Genomic DNA, 15,704 nt, shown 5'->3' on the forward strand with positions numbered 1-15,704 from the left:
GCTAGCTAGTTATATAGCTAATTTATAGCTAGCTAGCTAGATAGATAGCTAATAGATAGCGAGCTAGCTAGATAGCTAATATGTTCCTTGACTCAAATAGCTAGCTGGCTAGCTATATAGCTAATAGATAGCTAGCTGAATAGATAGCATGCTAGCTCGATAGGTAATATGTTTCCTGACTTGAAGATTGCATCAATAAGTTAACTTTATCCATTGACCTTTTTAATTTCGTTTACCAAATTATTAATTCTGCACTGTAATTTTACTCAAATGTACGTATGTATACCAACAATACATTTAATTTATTTATTGTCATTTGTTTGTTTATTTGTTTTATTCTCACGTATTTGTTTACGTAATTTTTATTTATTTATTCATTCATTCATTTTATTAATTCAGCCATTTATTTATTCCTATTGTTTTTTTTTATTATTTATTTGTTTGTTTATTTGCTTTCATCTGCACCTTTTTGACATTGTGGAAATGGGTCCACGGAGGCCCCGTAGCAGCATAAGTGCTTTCGGTAGAAATGGGCAGGACGGGGGCATCACCGCCGGCAGCTAATGGCTCTTGCTCTCTCGCACAGCTCGGCACAGACCCCGGAAGGCATTACCGCGGAAGGGGAGCGTGTGAAATATGAATGAAGGGAGTTCCTCGCTTCAGAACACAACAAAGATTTGGCCTGCTTTCAACCCAGCCGGTTTTGGGGTTTCAAAAAAAAGCCATCAATGTGATGGTCAACAACTAGCACGGGTTTGGTGGACAGTGCGAGTAATTCTCACGTTTGCTGTCAAACAAAACATCAAATCAAGAGAAAGACACATTATGTTTGGTGGCGGGGGGCAAAAAAAGCATAACTGTGCTGCTCACGAAATGCTACAACGTGATGGCGTAGATAGCATGACATCACATCAAGGTAGCAGTGTTATGTTAATGAACAAAAACAATGCAGCAAAACATGTATACATGCAATGTCAGAATACTTTGGACAATCGCATATGCTTATTCGTTATACTCCTCCCCCCGACACTGTAGTTGTTCAGAGAAAGGCATTTATTCGTTTGTATGTTTGTTTATTTATGTATTTATTTATTTATTTATCTGTCTATTTTTTGTTTATTTCTGTATTTGGTAGTTCGTATTTATTTTTTTATTAAATTTTTTTATCAATCTATTTATGTTTTTTTTATTTGGTGTATTTATTGATTTAATTTATTTATTTATTAGATGTATATATATATATATATTTATTCATGTAGTTATTTTATCCATTTATTAATCCGTCTATTTTTTTGTTTTTTTATTTCTTTAGTTATTCGGTTGTTTTTATTTATTTATTTATTTATTCATTCATTCATTTATTTATTTATTTTTGTTTATCCATATTTTTATTTATTCATCCATCTTTATTTCCGGTTGTTTATATTTATTTATTTATTAGCTTTATTTATCTATGTATTTTATCCATTTATTTATTTATTTATATGTCTATTTTTTGTTTGTTTATTTCTTTTTATTTCTTTGTTTATTTGGTTGTTCATATCTATTTATTTATTTACGTATCTTTTTTTATCAATTTATTTATTTATCCGGCTAATTTCTTTCTTCATTTGGTTTATTCATATTTATTTGATTAATTTATATCAGTTTATTTTTATCCATTGATTTATCCATGTAATTATTATTTTTTCTTTATTTATTCGGATGTTCATATTTATTTTTTTATTAAATTTATTTATCAATCAATTTATTTGTATCCATTTTTTCCTTTATTTGTTCGGTTGTTCATATTTATTTTTTTATTAGATGTATTTATTCATCCATTTATTTTTATCGATTTATTTATCAGTCTAATTTATTATTATTATTTTATTTATTTGGATGTTCATATTTATTTATTTATTAGGTTTATTTATTTATTAGATTTGGTTATATATCCATTTATTTTATTTGTTTGTTTGTTTAGATCTTGGGTTGTTCCTATTTATTTATTTGTTATTCCAAAACAGGCATTAGTCACGAAATGAACAAAACGTGAAGTTAATATCTTTATCAAAAGATGATTTCGTCGTCAATTGATGGGTGGAGTATCCGTCGCAATTCTTGTTTTTCTTCTTAAAATTTTTGAAAAGTCTCAGTGGGATAGCATGCAAAAAATATATATGGGGGACAGGGGGTTGACTAGCATGTTGCAACAAGAGTGCGTGTGTATTATAAATAACCCAAATGAATAATAAATAACACGGGAGCTCCCATTTTTGGTGGGGGAATCTTGTCATATGATTGGAGGCAGGGGTGGTGAAAAAAATCCCCCCCACCCTTTATAGTCTGCTGGCGGATAAAAACAAAGATACATCGAAGGTGGCTGAAAAACCAAGTTGACGTTTTCGACCTATTTTCACCCTACGGGTTGAGCCGGTAGGGCGTCGAGGCCGCCTGGTGTTGCGCGTACGTTACCAGGCCGAGGCCGGCCATGATTTATTCATCGGTTTTGTCTGCCCGGCCGCCACGCCGCGTACTTGAAAAGCCTTGAAATCATTATGCTACATACATTATTGAATACTCGAGCATGCATGCATGCACGCACGCCGGGTCTCATGCGGATAACGACATGAGAGATTTAGCCGGGATATGCTCACTTATCGCCTCGTCTGGTTCTCCTGACAGCCGATGCCGATCACTGCACAAGCCACATCTTTGTTGTTAAAAAAGTCAATAATAATATTAATAATAATAATCATCATCATCATCATCATAATAAAATCAAATCAAAATAAAATAACAATAATGATAACAATAATGTTTATAATAAAATGATTGTAATAAAATGATTATAATAAAATGATTATAATAAAATGATTATAATAATAATGATAATGATAATAATAATAATAATAATAAAATGATGATGATGATGATGATGATAAAATAATAATAATAATAATAATAATAAATTAATATTAATAATAACAAAATAATAAAAATAATAACAATAATGATTATAATAAAATGATAATGATAATAATAATAATAATTATAATAATAATCATCATCATCATCATAATCATAATAATAATATATTTCAATTTTAAGCGCCTTTCAAAACTCTCAATGTCACTTAATCGCAGTTTATTCCACCTTTACTTACTTACTTTAACCCATTGACTGCCAGACTATGTGTCAAAATGTGTCCACTCCAGTGCCAGGGTTTTTGTCATTGTCACTCAAATTGCAGGACCCACAGAATATTGAGTTTTAGGACTATGTAAACATTTAATATAGCGTAAGTAACCTGAGACTGTCTTCTTTAATCATAAAAAAAACAGTTAATTCCTAAATTACATCAGTCTGGAGTTATCTGACCTTGAAATGAGGGCGGCTGTACAAAATACAATAAAATACATATTGGTTTATATAGCCCTTTAACATCAGCTGAAGCAGGAACAAAGCGCTAACATGGACAAAAGGGAAATGCTGCCCCCTTGCGAAAGGGAAAAACATTGTCAGAGGTCTGACCAGCGCTTTATCGGCACCCAAGCAATAAACAACAAAACTCGAACAAATTCGGAATGTCATATTTTCAATTCCCGAATAAATTCAGCAATGGCAGTGAATGAGTTAATGACGGATTTGGTGGCCAGAAAAGGCTTCCAATGTGTCAATTATTTATGCCAGATGAGAATTTTAATATAACATTTTTATGAATTACAATAACATTTAATATTGGTCGACATTTTAGCAGACAACGCAGAAGTTGACGTGTTTGATTTGCTTTCGCGGGCCGTATAATAAGATGTGGCGGGCCATATTGAGCCCCCATGCCTTGATTTGGACAACTTGTCCTCTTTTGGATGTTCATTCATGTGGTGGTTCGGGAACCCGAATTTGACCGGTCGCCTTGAGTTTGAAACATTCATTCATCGATTCATTCATTAATTCATCTTAAAATCATCTTCGGGTACTAGATGGGGGACACCCTGAACTGATTGTCAGCCAATCGCAGGGCACATAGAGACAAACAGCTATTTGCACTCACACTCACACTTTTTAATTTGGTGTGTTCAATCAACCTGCCATGCATGTTTTGGCAATGTGGGGGCAAACAGGAGTACCCGGAGAAAAACCACACTGGCCAAGACAGGACATGCTAACTCCACACAGAGAGGCGCCAGAGCGGGATTTCAACTCGCGACCTCTGCACTGTGAAGTGGGTCTGCCACCCGATTCTTTAAAATGAATAAAACAAACAATTGAAATCAGAAATCGATTTTAGTGACCGCATGAAAAATAAAAGAACAAACTTATCCCCCGAAAATGTCAACAGTTTTCAAGGTGCATCGATAATCCGCCTTGACCTTTGACCTCGCTTCCCAATACGCGAGTGTTTACCCTCACGGTCTGCCTGCTATCTCTTTGGCCGTGTGGGGTCAATGTCCTCCCCCTGCGACTCTCCGCCAGGTCTCGTTTGTGTTCTAAAAATGAAAACGGGTCTTTGCGCACCATTCGCGCTCTTATCAAGGTCATCAAGCTTTTTAGGTAAGGCTTTGACGTCAGCGGTGCTGATAACGGCGCCCTTTTTTTCCCCGTAGCCTGGTGTTTGCGTGGATGTTTGTCGAAAACCTTCGGACTTCAAAAATAGCTCCGAAAATAGGCAGATCAAAATCGGTGCTGTTATCGCAAAAAAAAAAAAAAAAAAATCCTGACCGGAAGGACAACCGTGTCGTCGCCGTCGGTTGCGTTGCTAAGCAACAGAGGGGGAAATCCCGCACCGTACGCACGTGGTGTTCATGTGCGAGGTTGCGGCGGCGACGGTTAGCTTCCGGTGCTTCGTCACGACCAAGGCCTTCTTCGTCAACACTGCTTACAATTTCTAATTGCAAAATGACAGGCAGCCATCTGTTCATTTCAAATTCAAACTTTTTGACACACTGTGGGAGTGTCCAGACCAGAGATGTCAGGCCAACTGGCAGCGTTCCGTTTTGATTGATTTCGTGTTTTATTTATTTTACTAACCCATGCACCCCCCCTCCGAAATCCTTAAACAAAACACAGAGAAGTCTTCATTATATATTCCACTTACAGAGAATGGGGAGAGAGAGAGAGAGGGAGGGAGAGAGAGAGAGAGAGAGAGAGAGAGAGAGAGAGAGGGAGAGAAAGGGAGAGAGAGAGAGAGAGAGAGAGAGAGAGAGAGAGAGAGGAAGATAGAAAGAGAAAGCAAGCAAGAGAGAGAGTGACAGAGAGGGAAAGTGGGAGAGAGAGAGAGAGAGAGAAGGCAAGCAAGAGAGGGAGAGAAAGCAGAGAGAGAGAGAGAGAGAGAGAGAGAGAGAGCGAGAGAGAAAGCAAAACAAATAAAGAGAGAGACGGCGAGGGAGAGAAAGAGAGAGAAAGTGAGAGAGGGAGAGAGAAAGCGAGAGAGAGAGAGAGAGAGAGAGGGAGATAGAAAGAGAAAGCAAGCAAGAGAGAGAGTAACAGAGGGAAAGTGAGAGAGATGGAGAGAGAGAAAGCAAAACAAATAGAGACGGCGAGGGAGAGAAAGGGCGAGAGAGAAAGCAAGAGAGAGAGAAAGTGAGAGAGAGAGAGAAAGCAAGCAAGAGAGAGAGGACGAGAGAGAGAGAAAGCAAGCAAGAGAGAGAGGACGAGAGAGAGAGAGAGAGGGAGATAGAAAGAGAAAGCAAGCAAGAGAGATAGTAACAGAGAGAGAAAGCGAGAGAGAGAGAGAGAGAGGAAGCAAGAGTGAGAGAGAGTTGGGGGTGGCAAGCAGGCGTAGAAGGGAGGGAGGGGAGGACAGCGAGGCAGCCGTCGGGCAGCACCTTGCCAGTCCGCGCGTCGGTCAAGGAAAACCGAGACGCTCGCGAGACACTCGGAGTGGCGAACGAGCACTCGCCTTCCTCACTTCCCTCCCCACCAACAAAACATTTGCCACTTGTGTGTGCGCGCGTGTGTGTTTTTGTTTTTGTTTTTTTGCGGACTTTGCTTCGCAGTTTGGCTTTTTATTTTTCAGAGGGGGGAACGTGGGGTCGTTGGATAGGAGGTCTGAAGCCTCCCAGCTAATGGTCACGTTTGCCTCGCGGAAGCGCAACTGATGGGTAAGAAGATCCTCTTGTTATTGTTCCGGATTCAATGCAAAGCATGTTAGGAGCGCTCGCTAAAACATACCGGGACATCCCGGTGTTGACTTGTGCGCCTCAATGCCGACTTGGGGCTTCTTTTTTGCCACAGTCGTAGTTTTTGTTCGCTGCGTTTCTTTTTACATGATTTCGGTCTTACCGCCGGCCTCTTCTCGCTCTGTTGAGGGGGCGGGGGGTCGCCGTGCGGACATGCTCATTTGAATCGAGTGAGCGTGTTTTTTCGGAACGGTCCCGAAATATCCGGAGACGCTCCTTTTACGACCCAGCGCGCCCTTTCCAGTGAATGAAACAGATGGCACGAGTCCGATTGAAATGTTTGTGCACAAGTTTAAAGTGAAAATTCATCTGTTCTGTTTGTTTTTCCTCGGTATTTACGTAAAAAGAAGTTCGGGAAAAAGATGTATTTCTTTCTTGCCAAACACTGCGAATTAGGGTTGAGTTCCGCCTTGCAGTTGTCAGGTTCGTGGGTTCGATTCTCAGTTTGCATCGGTGGCGGACGGTCAAAGCCTGCAAAGCCTTCTCTGCTGGCCTAAAAATATCAGGATCACGGACTGATGCTAATTACCCTGTATATCTTGTCCATGAATTCTTATGAAGTCATTCACTGCCATTCACAAATGTATTCAGGAATAGAAAATATGACAAAGAGTGCCATTCCCGAATTTGTTCGGGCTTTGTTTTTTCATGTTTGGGTGCCGATAAAGCGCTGGCCATGGCCTCTGGCAATTTTTTTGTTCTATTCTACAAGGGGTAGTATTTCCCTATTTGCCATGTTAGCGCTTTGTTCCAACTTCACTATATCAAAGCGCTATATCAATGAATATTGTATTGTATTTTGTACAGCCACCCTTATTTTAAGCTCATATAACTCCTGACCTATATAATTTAAGAATTAGCCCTTTTTGTATCATGAATGAAGAGAGTGTCTAAGGTTTCTAACGCTGTATTGAATATTTATGTAGTCCTAAAACTCATACTACTGAGCTCCCTAGCTAGCGAGCGAGCGAGCTAGCAATCGATCTATCAAGCTATCTAGATTGAGCTATTTAGTGATCGAACTATCTAGCGATCAAGCTAGCTAGAGATCGAGCTATCTAGCGATCGAGTTGTCTAGTGATCGAGCGATCTAGCAATCGAGCGATCTAGCGATCGAGCTAACTAGCTCTCTTTCTCTTCAGCTAGCTGGCTAACCCCTTACATCACAGGTGTCATGTCCGACACAAGTCCGAACCAAAATGTCAAATTGGCGTATGTAAACCACAAAAACGGTCAATATTTTTTACTTTAAATTTGAAAACGATACCAGATAGACAGGAGACTTTTACCGGCATTGTTTTTTTTTTTTTTTTTTTTTAGCATTTTAGTCATGACTAAGCATTTTAGTCGTGACTCCAATTTCAGGATGAAATTAGCTAGTTGGCTATTCCAATTGAAGGACCGCCCCAAAAAGATAAGTCCACCTCCTGTATTAAGATCCCAAGCATGCCCTTGACAAGTTAAGCGCACTGATGCACCAGCACGTCTTGTCCCGCCCGCCACACCCTTTCTTCTCTCCTCGCCGTCCCGTTGACGGGGTGTCAAATTTCCTCCCTCCCCAAAATGCTAACCACGACCAACCATGTCACTGGCGATCCCCACACCGGTTTAATCTTGGCGTTTAGATAACAAAATTTGCAGAGATTCAGTCTGACCGCTTTGAAACGTTTAGTAATTGTTGATGCTGCAAATGAAAAATGTGTAATTTGCAGATTTCGGGGACCTGCGTGTGTGTTAGTTGCGCATTGGTGACCAATCCGGGGTGTTCTCTTACCATCCTTGCCGTTATCATGGTGACCATCAGAGTGTTTCTTATTGGTAATAATAATAATAATAATATTGATGATAATAATAATAATAATAATAATAATAATAATAATACTAATACTATAATAATAATAATAATAATAATACATTGAATTTCTAAGTGCCTTTCAAAACTCTCAAGGTCACTTTACAGTCACTGGGTGAGCAGCGGCAGCCACACGCGCCAGCATTCACTCAACCCGGACTAACTCAAATAGATAGAAAGCTAATCAGCTAGCTAATAATGAGCTAATAGATAGCCCGCCAGATAACCAGCCAGATAGCTAGCCAGATAGTCAGAAATCTAGCCAGCTAGCTAATTGCCAGCCAATAGATAGCCAGCGAGATAGCTTTTGTCTGTGCCAGGTCGACTATTCCTCACTCCTTAGCGGCAATTCACAACTGCACACAACAAATCTGCATCGGACTCAAAAGTGAAAGACGCACACACGTGCACACACACACGCTGACAGTAAGCCGTGTATGCGTGTCAGCAAATCTCCACTGCAAAACTCATGTCGGAGTACGATTGTTTGTGCTCTAGGCTGCCATATTTCATCACTCAAGTCAACTGCGCATTTTCCTGATATTTTTTATTTGTATTTTTTTTACTCGATTGTGTTTGCGTCGGTGAGTCAATGAAAGGTGTTTACGCTACACGGCCGACGGGTCGAAAGGGCAGATTTGCTGTTTCGAAATGACACAAAGAAGATTGACGTCGATGGACAGCGGCATGATGTATTTTTAGATTTTTTTGGGGGGCTAATGCGCTTACACAAAAAATAAATACAAGAAAAAACTGCAGCTCGTTTCCAAACACGGGTTTAAATTAATTTGGTCAGGTTGGGAAATTTTGGCACTTCAAATTTTGCTTTTTTCTTTCAAAATGCCTAAATAAAGTCAAAGTCAGCTTTATTGTCAAATATGCTAATATGCATGACATACAGCACAGATGAAAGTATTGTCCTCTCGGACCCAGCATGCAACGCACTTATAATGACTTTAACAAACATAATAAACATGAAAACGGCAATTTATTTTTAAAATAAAATAAATCATACATAAACAAAAAAATCGTAACTAAATACTAAATAACTTAGTAACAAATAAATAAATAAAAAACAAATAATACATAAACAATAAATACATAATACATAAATAACATAAATAATAATAAATAAATACATAAAAAAATAATAAATACACAATACATAAACAATAAATGAATATTAACTAAATACAAAATAACTAACACAAATAAATAATACATAGATAATAAATAAATAAATAAATAAAAAAATAAATACACAATAAATAAATATTAACCAAATACTAAATAAATAAGTAACAAATAAATAACAAAAAGTAAATAATAAATACATACAGTAATTATTACTGTATGTATGTACTGTACTTATGTATGTACTGTACGTATGTACTGTATGTATTTATGTATTACTGACATAATACATAAATAATATATAAATAATAAATGATAATAAATAAATACATAAATAAAAATACAAAAATAATAAAAACACAATAAATAAACAATAAACAAATATTAACTAAATACTAAATAAATAATTAAAAAATAAATCAGAAATTATGAATACATGAATAACAAATAAATAATACCTACATAATAAATAATAATAAATAATCCACAAATAAAAATAATACAAAAATAATAAATACACAATAAATAATTCCTCACTAAATACTAAATAAATAAGTAACAAACCAATAACAAATAAATATACATAATATAAATACATAAATAATAATAAATACATAAATAAAAAGCATTAAAAATAATAAATACACATTAAATAAACAATACATAAATAACAAATAAATAATACATGAATAATAAATACACACATAATAAATAAATAATAAAAATATAGTTGTATTAAGTTCATCCTGTCTACCTGATATCTAATTTAAAACAGATTTTTATCTTACAGACAGTGTATTTGAAACATGTCAGGTATTTGAACACCGACAATACACTGTCTGTAAGATAAGAATCTGTCTTAAATTTCATAAAAAATATACATAAACATATTTTTGTCTCTTCATTTCACATGACCTCCTGTATTAATTTCCGACAATAAAAATGTAGACTATTCATCTTTCGCCGTAAGTCAGTCAGGTTATGGATCATCTCTTTATCGATTCTCCTTTATCAATATTATTCTTTTTTTACATTTTTGATCCAGTTGACGTGAGCGCTGCAGCCCTGCCCGCGCCGGTTCCACCCACGGCCGCGACCATCCTCCCTATGGACTTGCGGATGGTTGACCACCACCACCACCGCCACCAACAGCAGAGCCCCTACGCTTTGGTCCCCCAGCCACATCCCTCGCCGCCCACCCCCTCCGCTTGCCCCACATCAAACCAGCCCAGCGATGGGCCTTGCATTAGTCAGTACCGTTCATCCCCGAGCCATCAGGACTCCATTTACGTGCGGTTTCAGAACCTGATTTACTTTATTTTTTTTGCAGGCCACCAAGAGCAGCAGCTGCAGCAGGAGCTGGTGGCTCTTAAACACAAACAGCAGCTCCAGAGGCAGCTACTCATCGCCGAGTTTCAGAGGCAGCACGAGCAGCTGTCCAGACAACACGAAGCCCAACTTCACGATCATATCCAGGTCAGGCTACAATAATAATAATAATAATAATAATAATAATAATAATACGATGATGATGATGACAATGATAATGATAACGATAATAATGATAACAATATCAATAATAACAATAATAATAATAATAATATGATGACAACGATAACGATAATGATAACGATAATAATGATAACAATAACAATAATAATAATAATAATAAATTGCATTTATAATTTATGTGCCTTTCAAAATTCTCAAGGTCGCTTTACAGTCGCAGGATAACGTTTTCTGTGGGTGAGTGGCGGCAGCCACACGCTCCAGCATTCACTCAACCCTGATTAACTCAAACAGCTAGCTAGTTAGATAGCTAGCTAGATAGCTAGCCATATAGATAGCTAATAGATTCCTTGCTTATATATATATATATATATATATATATACAGTAAAGTCTCGTTATATCGATATTCAAGGGAGTCCGAAAAAATATCGATATAACCGGGACTATCGATATATCCGACCCTGTTTGCATGTAATTTTCTCCGTGCGTGCATAGAAATAGTATCGATATAACCGGGACTATCGATATATCCGATATCGATATAACGAGACTTTACTGTATATATATATATATATATATATATATATATATATATATATATATATATATATATATATATATATATATATATATATATATATATATATATATATATATATATATATATATATATATCTAGCTTGCCAGCCAGTTAGTTAGATAGCTAATAGACACAATAGCTACCTAGTTAGATAGCCAGCTAGTTAGTTAGACAGCAAATAGATAGCCAGCTAGATAGCCAGCTGGTTAGCTAGATAGCTAATAGACAGAAAATAGCTTGCTAGCAAGCTAGATAGCCAGCTAGTTAGATAGCTTAGATAGCTAAGATACAGAAAATAGCTAGCGAGCTAGATAGCCAGCTAGATACCTGAAATGTGTGCTATTATGGTGGCATAAACCAGAAGATGTTCCCGTTCAGACTTTTTCTTATTTTTCTTCTTATTATTATTATTTTTCTTTAATTCCCGTGCTAAACTAATGCCAAAATCATGCTAATTTCATTAGCGACAACAAATCCGCCTATCATTAAGCGTATAAAGTTTGCAGTCTTGGCGATGCCCTTAGCCTCCAAAAGAAAAAGAAAAAGATTGACCACTTGACAAAAGTAAACATCCGAGATGACGTCATCGCGGCAGATGCTTGTTCAAAGGTCTTCAAGCCACAAGTGACGCAATGAATCAAAACCCATACACCACCCATCCATTCCCCAAAAAACACAAATGTAAAATCTGAAAAAGAGACAGTTCAAAAGACCGATCGTTTGATTGATTTAGAAAAATAAAAACAATTCCGGTGACCCTTATATATGGAAAACGTTTGAAAATACACTATTCATTTGGGGTTCACCTTATACACCGGAAAATATGGTACAGTAAAGTCTCGTTATATCGATATCGGATATATCGATAGTCCCGGTTATATCGATACTATTTCTATGCACGCACGGAGAAAATTACATGCAAACAGGGTCGGATATATCGATAGTCCCGGTTATATCGATATTTGAACAAATGTTTGAAAATACACCATTCATTGGGGGTGTGCCTTATACACCGGAAAATACGATATTATACAGTGAGACCTCAACTTACGAACTTAATTGGTTCCCAGACAGAGTGTGTAAGGCGAAAAGTGTGTATCTCGAAAAAAAAAATTCCCATAGGAAACCATTAAAATGGGAATAATCCGTTCCCGGGTTTCCATAAAATATACTTTTCAACTAAATAAGCCTTAAAACTACACAAAACATACCTTATTCTATGTATAATAAATGTGCTATTGTATTGTAATGAAAGAAATACACTGCATTGTATCATAAAGCCACTTTATTTACATTTGTGATGGTCATTGATGGCTTGATGGAATGACGTTGGAGGTCGAAGGTCAAAGGGAATTGCTGTTTGGAAAGAGAGGCCTGTAATTAAAGAAATAAACTGTGCTGTAAAATAAAGTTTTATTTACCTTTTTGATGGTCGTTGATGGCTTATGGAAGGAGAGTCTCCTTCCATAAGGAATGTTGGTAACTTAACCTCTGGTGCTGTTCGGTCGTGTGCTCCCGCCGAAGATCACTCCGCCAGCCGTGGTGGGTGTGTATTATGAAAATAGTGCTTATTATAAGGTTTAAGTTTCAGATATTTGACGTTTGTAAGACGAAAAGTTTGTAAGATAAGGTGTTTGTAAGTTGAGGTCTCACTGTATTTGGACAACTTTTTTTTCATTCATTGAAGGTGCGCCTTATAATAATAATAATAATAATAATAATAATAATAATAATAATAATAATAGTAATAATAATAGTAATATATTTCATTTAAAAGCACCTTTCAAAACTCTCAAGGACACTTTACAGTCATGGTCACAGGATATTTTTTCTTATAGTCCGGTCCGCCTTATATATGTAAACATTTTGAAAATACCCCATTCATTGGGGGTGCGCCTTATTAAGGTAATTATAAGTGCCTTGCATGCTGGGTCCGAGAGGACAGTAATTTCATCTGTGCTATATGTCATGCATATTAGCATATTTGACAATAAAGCTGACTTTGACTTTGACTTTGACTTTTTATACTCCGGTGCACCTTATACACCAGAAAATACGTTAACTAATTCATCGATAAATTCTTAGAATCACTTGTTTAACATCAACATCGCGCAATTTTATGCGTTGCTTTTGCAGTGACAGCTGGAGGCAGATGTCACCGTTGTTTCCCCACCTGACCCCACCCTCCTCTAACTTCATCCCAATACATAATCCTTGCATCATTCGTCGTCGTCCCCCCAACCCCCCCCCCCCTCACATGACATAACTCCTCAGATTAAACCGTGGTCTCTTTCTGCCTCTGACAGCATCAACAGGATTTAATGACGTTGAAACATCAGCAGGAGCTGCTGGAGCACCAGAGGAAGGTGGAGCAGCAACGGCAGCGGCGCAACGAGCAGCAGTTAGAGAAGCAGCACCGCGAACACAAACTATTGCAGCTCAAAAACAAAGAACGCGGACAAGAAAGTGAGTGAGTCCGCGTTTGGGGGAACACAAGTTTTTTTTTTTTTTTTTTTTTTTTTTTGATGAGTCACACCGATGAATACATAAAAAAAAGTAACAAAAATAATAAATACACATTAAAGGACAACCGACGCCCCTGGACAAGTTGTGTCCATAATTTGTAAAATCACTTGAAATCACTTCTACTGAGCGTATTTTACAAAGATTCCACCACATATAGCCATATTTTACGTTTTAAGACTCGCGCTGAATATTCAGGAAGTCGTGTTTTCAAGTTGGTGACAATTCTTGTCGTGACGTCACGTCAGGAACGCCCCTGACCGCGAAAGCGACACACAATGCATTTTGGGTGTTTGTTTGGTTTGAAAACTTCGTGTTGATCGAGCGAAATTAGAAGGAAAATATAAATAACGCGATGGTGAATCATTGTGTGTTGCACCAAAACTACTATTTGATACTAGTTGACACAAATTCCCAGCCGACATATCAGCCCATTTCCAACGGAGCTTGGGCGCCCTCTTGTGCATTTTCTGGAATACTGACGGCTCAAATTGATCCGGAAGGACTTCTTTAATCGATTGCAAACATTTATGCTTTCCTCTTCAGAACTATTTGAATGATATTCATAACTGGATGAGTAACAAGAAAGCATTCTAGAGCAAGGGGGCGGGACCTTCTGAAACTCGCCATTTCCCGGGTCATTTTGAAGTAGTTTTGGGACACTTTCACAGATTCTTATTGGTGTTTTGCATTTGACTGAAAATATCAGCCTGCGTGTTTTGGGTATTTTAGATGCTATAAAACGTTTTTCTGATGTCAGTTAAGAAACAAAAAAAATGGTGTTGGTTGTCCTTTAAAGTGTAACTCACACACTTTAAGGCAAAAATTAGTGCATCCAAAAGATCGGCTGCCAAATGAAAAACAAAGTAATATAGTTTATTCAATCCATTGTAAAAATGAAAATTGTAAAGAGCAATACATTGGGGAGACTCAACAAATTCTCAAAAAAAGATCATTGCAGGGATAATACTAGTAGGACTCAATCTGCAGTACATATGCAACTAAAAGCTAACAACCACTCAGTTGACGACAATGAGGTTAAAATCTTAGTAAAAGAAAATACATGGTTTGAAAGGGGAGTAAATCAGAATCAGAATCATCAGAATCAGAATCAGAATCATCTTTATTGCCAAGTATGAAGAACACACAAGGAATTTGTTTCCGGTAGAACACGCTGCACTAGTATCGTTGTCAAAAAAAACTGAAGCTATTTTCATAAAACAGCGAAACCCTTCACTAAATCGCCATGGTGGGGTGAGGTTCAATTTGGATTGTTCCTACAACCGACTTCTAAGGCAACATAGGCTTAGTTATGCTGATGAGGTGATACCAGATCAAATGGGGCAATCAGGCCAGTCGTAGACCCCATACTCAGGCAGGATAATAGAAGTAATAAGTCAGAACAATAGAAGTAATCAGTGTAGCCGCAGGGAGTAGTCCTCTGCTCCCCCCAACCTGAAAGCAGGAACCAATCATAGCAGAGTCCGGCACCGCCACGTCTGGACAGTAGGGATATATATATATAGGGCCAAAACTACCAGCAAAAGATTTTAGTTCGCTGACGAAGCCTCTTGGATAAGAAGCGAAACGTCCGACACCTTCAAAGAAGTACAGATGACGGCTAAAGAAACCTTCTCATCGATGGATCACTCCTGTACGACTGAGAGCTTACACAGACGATGAGTCATACATAACCTATTTTTGGATACCGTATTTTCCGGTGTATAAGGTGCACGGGAATATAATATGAATGAAAGTTTTTCCATCTATGAAGCACACCGGTAAGTTTTACAAATAGACCTGTTGTGGCTCAATATTAGTTCACATGTAAGGCACAGCGGTGTATAAGGCGCAGGGTCATCTTTTGAAGAAAATCAAGGCTTTTGGGCGCGCCTTATACACGGGAAAATATGGTAATAGCGACTGATTGAAAATGTCATT

General features: G+C 37.4%; 1 protein-coding gene across 5 annotated transcripts in view; it reads left to right on the forward strand.

Annotated features, from left to right (window-relative positions):
- LOC148894478 (histone deacetylase 4-like) overlaps positions 1 to 15,704 on the forward strand; it is a 120,620-nt gene that overhangs the window by 45,294 nt on the left and 59,622 nt on the right. For 3 of the 5 annotated variants that reach the window (XM_089002599.1, XM_089002600.1, XM_089002598.1), the window contains 3 exons: positions 10,196 to 10,399; positions 10,481 to 10,626; positions 13,547 to 13,706. In XM_089002599.1, coding sequence (XP_088858725.1) covers positions 10,258 to 10,399; positions 10,481 to 10,626; positions 13,547 to 13,706 — 448 coding nt within the window. In that variant the 5' untranslated portion in view covers positions 10,196 to 10,257. Of the gene's footprint in view, positions 1 to 5,722; positions 6,087 to 10,195; positions 10,400 to 10,480; positions 10,627 to 13,546; positions 13,707 to 15,704 lie in introns of those variants that run through there. The other 2 variants (XM_089002597.1, XM_089002596.1) reach the window with 2 other exon arrangements.

Source organism: Hippocampus bargibanti, linkage group LG08, assembly GCF_051943395.1.
Source record: "Hippocampus bargibanti isolate YZ-2025 linkage group LG08, ASM5194339v1, whole genome shotgun sequence".
Lineage (NCBI taxonomy): Eukaryota > Metazoa > Chordata > Actinopteri > Syngnathiformes > Syngnathidae > Hippocampus > Hippocampus bargibanti.